This window comes from Gekko japonicus, unplaced genomic scaffold (genome assembly GCF_001447785.1).
Source record: "Gekko japonicus isolate JY-2015 unplaced genomic scaffold, Gekko_japonicus_V1.1 scaffold257, whole genome shotgun sequence".
Classification (NCBI taxonomy): domain Eukaryota; kingdom Metazoa; phylum Chordata; class Lepidosauria; order Squamata; family Gekkonidae; genus Gekko; species Gekko japonicus.
In genome coordinates, this window is record NW_015171509.1 from 496,871 (window position 1) to 507,039 (window position 10,169).

Consider the following 10,169-nt stretch of genomic DNA (forward strand, 5'->3'; position numbering starts at 1 on the left):
TTATGACATTTATACCCCGCCCTCCCCGCGAACGGGCGGCTCACATAAGGCACCAAGTGCGTTCAGTATACAAAATTACATGATATAAATACAATTTTAAAACAACTTAAAATCAGTTCTACGGATGCACACATAGACTCCTAACATCTTGTGTAACAGGGGGGAAGGCTGGGGTGAGGGAAAGATATTACCCCACCCCCCCAGTGGTCTCTCTCTATAACAGAGCGGTGGTGTAAGTGGCCGTGGCGGCTCCCAAGGGTGTAGACTTTCCAATTTCCCGGGAGGGGGGGGCTGGGCCAGAGGCATTGCTTTGCTAGGAGCAAGGGTGGCTCCCAGGGGAGGCTGAGCACTTTCCTGAAAATTTCGGCGGGGGCTGATGCCCCGCCGCCCCCACGAAGATTACGCCTATGGAGAGCTCCATCTTGCAGGCCCTGCGGAACTGCACAAGGTCCCGCAGGGCCCTGATCTCCTCCGGGAGCTCATTCCACCAGGTAGGAGCCGCCACTGAGAAAGACCTGGCCCTTGTTGCCACAAGCTTGGCCTCCTTGGGGCCCGGGGTCACCAGCCGGTGTTGTGACCCCGACCAGAGTGCTCTTTGGGGAATATATGGGGGAATGCAGTCCCTCAGGTAAGTCGGACCCTGGCCATGTAGGGCTTTAAAGGTAAGCACCAGCACTTTGAAGCGAATCCAGTATGCTACAGGCAGCCAGTGCAGCACTTTCAGCACAGGTCGGGTGTGCTCCCAGCCCGGGACGCCCACCAACAACCTGGCCGCAGCATGCTGCACCAGCGGTACCTTCCGGATTTGCGACAAAGGCAGCCCCACGTAGAGAGCGTTACAGTAGTCTAGCCTCGAGGTGACCGTCGCATGGATCACTGTAGCTAGGTCATTGCGGTCAAGGAAATGATGACTACTGGCACTAAACCCAGAGATGGGGATGTGCTTTCTAATCTCTTTTATGTGCAGTTGTACATCCCTATTATCTGACATTGCCATAGTCAGTTGTTACATACATGGCAATTAATCACATACAGAAAACAAGTCCAACAGGCGATCACACAGTGAACAATACAAAAACAAGGGAAAAAACTGCAGAAAGATGCTAAGAAGAAAAACAGAACAAACAAGCAACTCTTAGGTACTATTCGAACTAGAAGGAGAATAATAATAGTACATCTACAAATATCCAGCAGGCAAGTACATAATAAACATATTTAGTATTCCAACAGGTAGCATACAATGTCTTCCAACAGGTAAGTATACAAAAACGAAGACTCCAGATTTCAAAACTTTGTCTAGTGTATGCTTCCTCAGTAGAGGCTAAGCATAGCCAAAAATGATGAATGCTTATGATGTACTCTGATCAGTAACAGTATACCTTTATTTTTCCCTTGGAGAATGGTATGCTTTGTGAGACTTCTTAATATTTTTAGAAGACTAGAAATACATTGTATGTTACCTGTTACAGACTTGCTTTGCACTTGTACTGTAGACTTGCTCCAAAGAAAAATTGGTAAGCCCTGTTCATTTACTATGAGACATAGCTACAGATAAACCTATACTAGTTAACCATTGCCGCTCATTATCTAGTTTTTGGGACGTGGAAAGGCTCAAGATGCTTAGCCGCCTCATCAAACTGCAAACTTCAGAAGTCTTCAGAAAAACACCGCAGCAGTTGCGCTTCAGTAGAACTAGAACCGATATGTATGACTGGTGTGGTTTTGCCCAATAACCGAGTAAATTGCACTACTGATTTAATTAGCGGGACTAATTAACGCATTTTAGAACGCAATTTATATTGTTCTCTGTACCGTCCTGAAAATTATTTCAAGAGCTCGAGCCCACAGATGCAGGGACGGTCTCTTTTACAACCGCACCAAGATAACACCGGAAGTAGAAGGCTAGACTTCCGTGATACGCCCAGCCGCGTGCTCGCTAGTTGTGTCGGGGGACCTGCTTGTTGCGGTGGGTCAGTCTGTGCAAGTAAGAAGGGATGTCGCTGGCGGGTGGTGATGTCGCCGCCGCCGCCGCCGCCAAGCAAGGAGGCTCCGGTGGGGGCAATGCACTCTTCGTAGCTTTCCGCGCTCTGGGGCTCTGCTCCAATCACCTGGCTCACGTGCTGCGTTATCACCGCCGGCATCGAGAGTTCTACCTGGTCACCGCGGTGGGGAGGAGCTTCCATACTTACAACGTGAGTCTTTCGGGACGTGCCCCCCCCCCCCCCCCCGGCCGGCGGAACCGGCGCCTCCCCCGTTTTCTTTTAAAGGAGTGATTTCAGGGAGGGCAAAATGTGCTTCTGTAGGGTGTGAGGGGAGAATTAACTTCATGGTTTCATCGCTAGCATAGTTTGAGTACAGGGGCACCTTTAAGGCAATTGGTAAGACCTGTGAATAGCAGCAAATTAGCATACAGCATAATAAAAAATTTATAAGTAGATGCAATAACTGAACGCCATTTATTAGCATGTTTAGTGAGATAAGAAACCGACATCTCTGTTAAACCCTGAGAGTCCTATTGCCAAGTGTTGTAATAACTTGTAACTCAGCAGTTTCCCGTTCTACTCCGTTTCTGAAATTCTTTTGCAGTAAAACAGCATCTTGACTCTAATTACCCCTGCCAGCTCCAAGTTGGGAAATTCCATGAGATTTGTGGGTTGAGCCTTGGGAGGGCAAGGTTTGGGGAGAGAAGCAACCACAGCAGGGTATAATGCCATACAGTCCATCCTCCAAAGCAGGCATTTACTCCAGGGGAACTGATCTCTGCCATATGTTGGCAAACCTAATTCCCCTGGAGGAAATGGCTGCTTTGGAATGTGGAGTTTATGGCATTCTACCATTCTGAGGTCCCTTCCCTCCTCAAATCCTACACTCCCCAGGTTCCACCCTCCAAATCTCCAGGTATTTCCTAACTTGGAGTTGGTAACCCTATCTCCTTACCTCACAACAGTCAACCTACCTTTATCTTTCTTAACCCCCCCTCCCCCAGCAGCCTCTACCTAGGTAAACTGTGGCCCAGTTTTCTGTTACTAGTTACTGGGCCAAGCTCACTTGCATGGTAGGGAACCTTTAAGGACTTGTGAGGTGGTACCTCACTTTTCCCTCTATCCCCTGGCAACTCCAATATCCTCTCCCCTTCCACGGCCTCATTCCCTTCTTCTCAGCCATTCACAAACTTACCTTTTATCTGCCTTCCATCTTTATATTATTTATTTACTTCATTTATAACCCACCTTTCTCCACAGTAGGGATCAAAGCAGCTTACATTATTTTCCTCTCTTCCTGTTAATCTGTACAACAACCTTGCAAGGTAAGTTAGGTCCAAAATCACCCAGTGACTTTCCACAGCAAGATGGGAGTTTGAATCTGGGCTGAAGCTCCTACTGCTACAGCACACTGTCCTTTATAGGGTAGCTGTGGTTGAACAGTAGCAAGCAGCTAGGCCTAATTAAGTCATGAAAGTTGGATGGTATCAACTCAAGTCACCCAGAAGTTGCTTCCAGGCCTAGGGTTGCCAGCCTCCAGGTGGAATTTGGAGATCTCCCAGAATGACAATTGAACTCTAGATTACAAAGGTCTGTCCCCCTGGAGAAATGGCTGTTCTGAAGGCTGGACTCTGGCATTATATCCAGCTGAATCCTCTCCTCAAACCCTGCCCTCCTCAGACTCAACCACAGCATCTTCAAGAATTTACCAACCTGGCAATCATAGCCAGGCCAGGTCCTAGTGAATCCTCCTTTGAAGGCTAAAATAGGCCTGGAAAGGGCCCTGCCCCCTCCACTTACCTTTTATAGCCTAGCAACAGCCACTGAGGAAATCTGTTGCTTAAAGCTACAGGTTCTTCTGTCATTTGGCCAATGTGTTTTTTCTAGATTTCACATTTATTGGCAAACCTGAGCCCTTTTCAGGTTTGTAGAAAGATCTGCATTGCCCGTTCACAGATCCAGTCACTGGATTTAAGTATCCAAAGATTCGGCTGGCTTGGCTATTAGTGTATAGATTAGGGTTACCATATTTTGAAAAGCAAAAAAGAGGACATATTTCCTGATTGACTACTTCAAACAAATGATCACTATGACAGACTCATTTTGAATACATCTACTATTTGAACTGTGATAATTGCTACTAACTAGGAATATTCTTAATCTTCCAACCCCAAAAGAGGATGGACACCAAAAAAAGAGAACATGTCCTTAAAAAAGAGGGCATCTGGTGACCCTAATATAGATAGTACAAGTGTGGGCCCACGGTACTCGAGGGGGAATCCCCCCCCTTTATTGCCAGGCCCAGTGCAAGGTCAGTGCGGCTTCTGGGAGCAGCCACTGCCAGGCCCAGCAGGGCTTCCAGGGTATATCGCCAATGGCTCCCGGGCTGCATCGCCACCAACACTGGGCCCAGCAGGGCTCCCAGGCTGTGCAGCCACTGACACATTCCCCCAGGCTGCTTCTTTGCTGATGCCAGGCCCAGTGTGGGCCCCGGCTTCTCCTCCAGCCCTGACAGAACCCTCAGGCTGCTTTACTGCTGCCTCCGGTGGGCCTGCTATGGTACCAGGGATGCTTCGCCACAGAGAAGGTAAGCAGTAAAGAGCATTCTTTGTGCATGCACAGAGAATGCTCTTTTACTTTGGGGGGATTTAACACACACACACACACCAGTCACCAAAGTTTGTAGAAAAATCTGTTTAGTGCAAGTGTGGCCCCGATCCATAGATATGCACAGATAGGGGGCACACTTGGGAAATAGATCTATAGGTGGGAAAAGAGTCCATGCATCTCATGGGGCAGGATGCAAACAAGACAGTATCATTTTCTGAACTTACAGGGAGGTGCTACATGCAGAGGCACAACTCTGTTTAATAAAGAATAAAACTGCAAGAAGGCAAGTTCAAAACTTGCACCTCTTTCAAAGGAAAAAAAGTATGATTAGGTATTTCATCATCAAATAAGTACATCAATCATGTCAAGTTCTTGGTAAGTGTGTGTCAAGTCCAAAATATGAGGTACTACTACAGTGTTTATACTTGTCATCTGTGCTATAGAGTAGTTTTGTCTTTGGCATATTTGGCTCAAGATCAGGCAGCTTTACAACATAAGAGAATCTGGCAGGGAGTACAAGTCTCACTCTGTGGTTTAGCCAGGTTCACAGACTCTGCAGCATGCAAGCTAAAGCTTTGCAGTAACTGTGATGTATATGGTTATGCTTGTAGAGAAATGATGTGTATAGCACAGGAAAAATAAATTCACATTCATAGGAGCCAGTATCAAATCTAAAAACAAGTCCCTAATAAAATACTTGGTGTATGGTATTTACTGTACATGCTGACTTTTAAATGTGCACACCATGCATGGAACTGGCTATATACAGGCAAGGACAGAAATTGTTGCAAGTGCTCAATTCTTGTAATAGTATTGGGAAGGTTGATGTACACATTTTGTTGGTCATTTCATAATCCTCTCTGGGCACTAATGGCTAGATTATAGTCGCTAGAAGGCCATGGCAGAAAATATAACACTTCAGACGTGGTTTTGAGATGGATGGTGTAACGATTCCTTGTCTTATATGTGTGTGTGTCGCTTTAAAAGTTTGGTTACATGGCTGTGAGAGATAGTCTAGAGTGGTTGAAACAGGCAAGTGGTGTGATTGGTGATTGGCAGAAAGGGGGAGGGGTTTTGGAAGTAAAAATTAGTGGATGAATGGGTATGTCAGTCAAGAGGGACAGTTGAAGAGGGACAGTTGATGAAGATGGTGGTGGTTAGGAGGAAGTTCTGAAGTCTGGGAGAGAAGCAGTTTTGTGTGCTTAGGAGTTAGTATGAAAAAAGTTGAATGTATATGAAACAAGAAAGTAAAGTTAAAGAGAAAAATAAAAAGTCTGAGTGACAGGCTACAGTGAAACAGTAAACCTATATGTCCTTAAGGAAAAAAGTGTTACAAAGTTACATGCCAAGATCCCTGACAGTGAGAGAGAAAAGTGTGTGAAATATCAAAGCAATTGTTTAGTATTTACCCATTCCTAGTTACAGTGTACTACCATATTATTTATGAATTATATCAATAAATCTACTTTTATTTAGGATACCAGTTCTGAAAGAAATACTTCCCAGGACCAATTCCCCCCTTTCCTTTAGTATTCCTTTATAGTGAAAATGTATAAGTAAATCTTTCATGGCCATTCATCACCCCTTTTGCTGTGTGATTACCTGTCTGGTCTCTATCTTGAAAACAAAAGAATGAAGTTAATTCATTAGGTTACAAATCTGAAAGCAATTATGCATATGCTCAACACTTTGCACTGAGACCAGTATAGGCTTTGTACTAATTGCTCCTTGATGTGTAATTTGGGATTAAAAGCTTTGAGGCAAGGCAAAATCTGTGAAATAGGAGTAACTGCTGGATAATCTATTGAGGTAACTTCTGCATTGAAGGTTCTCTATCCATTGGTAATGTATATGGATCAAGAGCTGTTCAGAGTATTTTCGTACGTCATTAAATGTTCTGTGTTTGGTTTATTAGTAATTATGAGAAAGTTCTAATTAAAAAGTATTAGTTGAATCTGGTCCATGGGGTCGCGAAGAGTCGGACTTGACTGTGCGACTGAACAACAACAACAAGTTGAATTGATCAGAGCAAAACAAATGTTCTTACTGTTATGATCAAACCAGCAAGGATTTGCTGGAGGCATCTCATTCTCCCCTCCCCCACTATTTCCTTTTCCTGAAAACCCGTATAGCCCCTCCGCTTTTCCTGCTATCTTAGCTCCTAGGGTTGCCAACCTCAAGGTAGGGCCAGGAGATTTCATGGAATCGCAACAGATCTCCCAATTACAGAGATCAGTTCCTCCATTAGGATTGCCAGCTCCAGATTTTCTCCGGCCATTTTCTCCAGGAGAATTGATCTCTGTCATTTGGAGATTGTAATTTATCTCCAGCCTCCATTTGGATGCTATGAAAAACTGTAAGAACACCATGAAGCAAGCTAACTAACAATATATTGCATATGTTATAATAAAACAATTTAATCCAACACGTAGTGAATTAATGATAGAGATTCAATAGAATTTATAAACATAAAAGGTAGAAGATATCATAACATATTCTATAAGGCATGAACAATCTAAAAAGCAATTGGCATCAACAATTTAAGGACTACCTAATGATGAGTACATAACACAACACAAGTCCTCCTGTACATGCACAGTCTCCAGGTATATCTCCCGTGGTGCTTAGAACAGGGATTTCAAGTAGATACCTATCATCAGCTGAGCAAATCCCGATGGATAATAAAGACAGTTTCGTGAAGACCCTTTTCCCAAGAGCTGTCAACCTTCTACTTTGGTCAGATACCACTTATCAGAAGGGCATATTAAATAACGGAACACCACTGCCTCCTATCACTCCCAAATAGTCTGCTTCATAATTCAAGCCGGGCATAGCGTTCCTCACAATATTCTTGTAGAGTATGTTCTGGTATCTTCTACCTTACATGTTTATAAATTCTATTGAATCTCTATCATTAATTCACTATGTGTTGGATTAAATTGTTTTATTATAACATATGCAATATATTGTTAGTTAGCTTGCTTCATGGTGTTCTTACAGTTTTTCATAGCATCTAACTGTGATCCCCATTTGTATTTTGCTTGTTCCACTTGGATGCTGGCAACCCAAGTTCCTGTGGAGGAAATGGCTGCTTTGGAAGGTGGAGTCTATGGCATTATAACTCTCTGAGGTCTCTCCCCTCCTCAAACCTCACCCTCCTCCCTCCAAATCTCCAGCTGTTTCCTAACCTGGAGTTGGTAACCCTATCTCCTTCCCACCCAACAGCCAACCTACCTTTATCTGCCCCTCTGTCATAAGATCTCCCTCCCCCAACGGCAGCCTCTACCTAGGAAAATTGTGGCCCAGTTGTGGTGGTGCCTACCACTGGGCCAGGCCCACCTGCATGATAAGGAATCCTGAAGGACTTTTGGGGACTGCCTCACTTTCCTCGGTATCCCTCTCCCCACACTATTTCCTCTTTTCCTGTATTGTCTCCCTTTCCATCATTCTTACCTTTTCAGCCATTCGCCAACCTACTTTTATTTGCCTCCCATCTTCAGCTATATTTATTATTACTCCATTTATACCCCACCTTTCTCCTTACATTATTCTCCCCTCCTCCTTGTTATCCAGACAACCACCCTGTGAGGTAGGTTAGACTGAAAGTATGTAACTGGTCCAAAATCACCCAGTGAACTTCCACAGCAAGATGGGAATTCGAACCTGGGTATCCTAGACACAGAGCTGCGGTGGCTCAAGTGGTTAAGATGCTGAACTGCAGGATGTGGAAGGTCAGTAGTTCAGCAGTTCGAGACCTGAGTGTGCCGCATGACAGAGTGAGCTCCGGTCTCTAGTTCCAGCTCCTGCCAACCTAGCAGTTCGAAACCAAGAAATTGCAAGTAGATAAATAGGTACCACTTCAGTGGGAAGGTAACAGCGTTCCGTGCGTTTTGGTGTTTAGTCATGCCGGCCACATGACCATGGAAATGTCTTCGGACAGCACTGGCTCATCGGCTTTGAAATGGAGATGAGCACCGCAACCCTAGAGTCGGATTTCGACTGGCAAGGGAACCTTTACCTTTATCCCAGACCCTACTCTGAAGGTCCAGCTGCTACACAACACTGGTTTTCATAGTATGGTTTCTGTTGAACAGTAGCAAGCAGCCAGGTCTTGTTGTGTAACACAAGTTGGGTGGTATCAAGTCACCCAGAGGTTGCTTCTAGGTCTAGAGTTGCCAGCATCCAGGTGGGACCTGGAGGTCTCCCAGAATTACAACTGAACTCCAGACGACAGCAATCTGTCCCCCTGAAGAAAATGACTGCTTTGGTGGGTGGACTCTATGGCATTATATTCGGCTGAGCCCCCCCCCCAAAAAAAAACCTCCCCCCCCCAGACTCCACCCCCAAATCTCCAGGAATTTCCTAACTCAGAGCTGGCAAGTCTAGTTAGTCCTGGGCCCAGTGAGTCCTTCCTCAAGGGCCAAAAATAGGCCTGGAAAGGACTCTGCCCTCTCCCCCTGCCTTTTTACTTACAGAAACCCAGCTTGGAACACTGTGATTGCCTAGCAACAGCCACTGAGGGTCTCTGTTGTTTAATTCCTCATCTGTTAAGTAAATGAGTAAGAACGTGCATGAGTGAAGTGGCTCCAAGGCTGCATAAGTACTATCCCTGCTAAGGGGTTAAATTAAAAGGTCCTGTCCAAATTCTGTGAATCTGTAGCATCGTTTTGGTTAGAAACACTTTCACTCGTGAAATTTTCCTGTTTCCTTTTTAATAGAAAGTATTGATTTTTAGGTACTTGTCTAGGATTTCTATTGTGAGCTTTTAGATTATTCGAAGCTATACACAGTAAAGCTATAAAGTGGTCCCTGTATACATACTAATACCTTGGTCATGTTGACTTGATATTGTCAGCAAGTTCTATGAAGTTTACTAAAATCTGATTTTTTTGTTTCAGGTGAAGAGACTTGGCATAGTTGCTGTTAGTAAGTATTGCAGTTCTATGTATGTGCACATCATGTTATATTTCGATAGATCCTTCTTTGTGTGAATCTCAGATAATGTTTATATACAGGTGGTATAATTTTTTTAAAATGTAAAAATAAAATACTTAAACATAGAAGAGGATTAAACTGTCATTAAATATCACATAAAACTAGTTAAGACTAGCTGGTTTATAAAACAACTTCAAACCATGGTTTCAGATCCTGATTTGAGGCACCCTGACTAACCATAATGGGGTGACCCACAAACATTTCATTAAAGATTGTTTGTTTCATATGACTTCTGAACCAATCTCTAAAAGTTACAAGCACTGGAACAGTTCAGAAACAGATATGAAGCAATCACACATGATCATTACATTAGCATCAAGTGTCAAGAATGCTGCCAAATCCATTAAAGCTTTACATGCTTTTGACTGTTATCTAATAATATTTAATTGACCAAAATATGTCAAATTCCAACACTAGGTGTTATTTATGTCTTGATCACAAGTAAGTAGATCGTTGTTAAATTTAAAAAATGGTTAGCTGTTTAGAGAAACTTCAGGGAAGAGTGAACCTAAAGGTACAGCAGTTCAATCACAATTCCTTTCTTTGTAGTCAGCCTAGTAGGGCTCGTGTCCTACTGTGTAC

The 10,169-nt window shown here is 44.0% G+C and overlaps 1 protein-coding gene across 1 annotated transcript in view; it reads left to right on the forward strand.

The window, feature by feature from the left end:
- The first annotated feature begins 1,941 nt into the window (after positions 1 to 1,941).
- The window catches only part of WDR36 (WD repeat domain 36), a 54,013-nt gene continuing 45,785 nt past the window's right edge, over positions 1,942 to 10,169 (forward strand). Inside the window, exons 1-2 of the mRNA XM_015419331.1 lie at positions 1,942 to 2,192; positions 9,491 to 9,518. Coding sequence (XP_015274817.1) covers positions 1,995 to 2,192; positions 9,491 to 9,518 — 226 coding nt within the window. The 5' untranslated portion in view covers positions 1,942 to 1,994. The remainder of the gene's footprint in view (positions 2,193 to 9,490; positions 9,519 to 10,169) is intronic.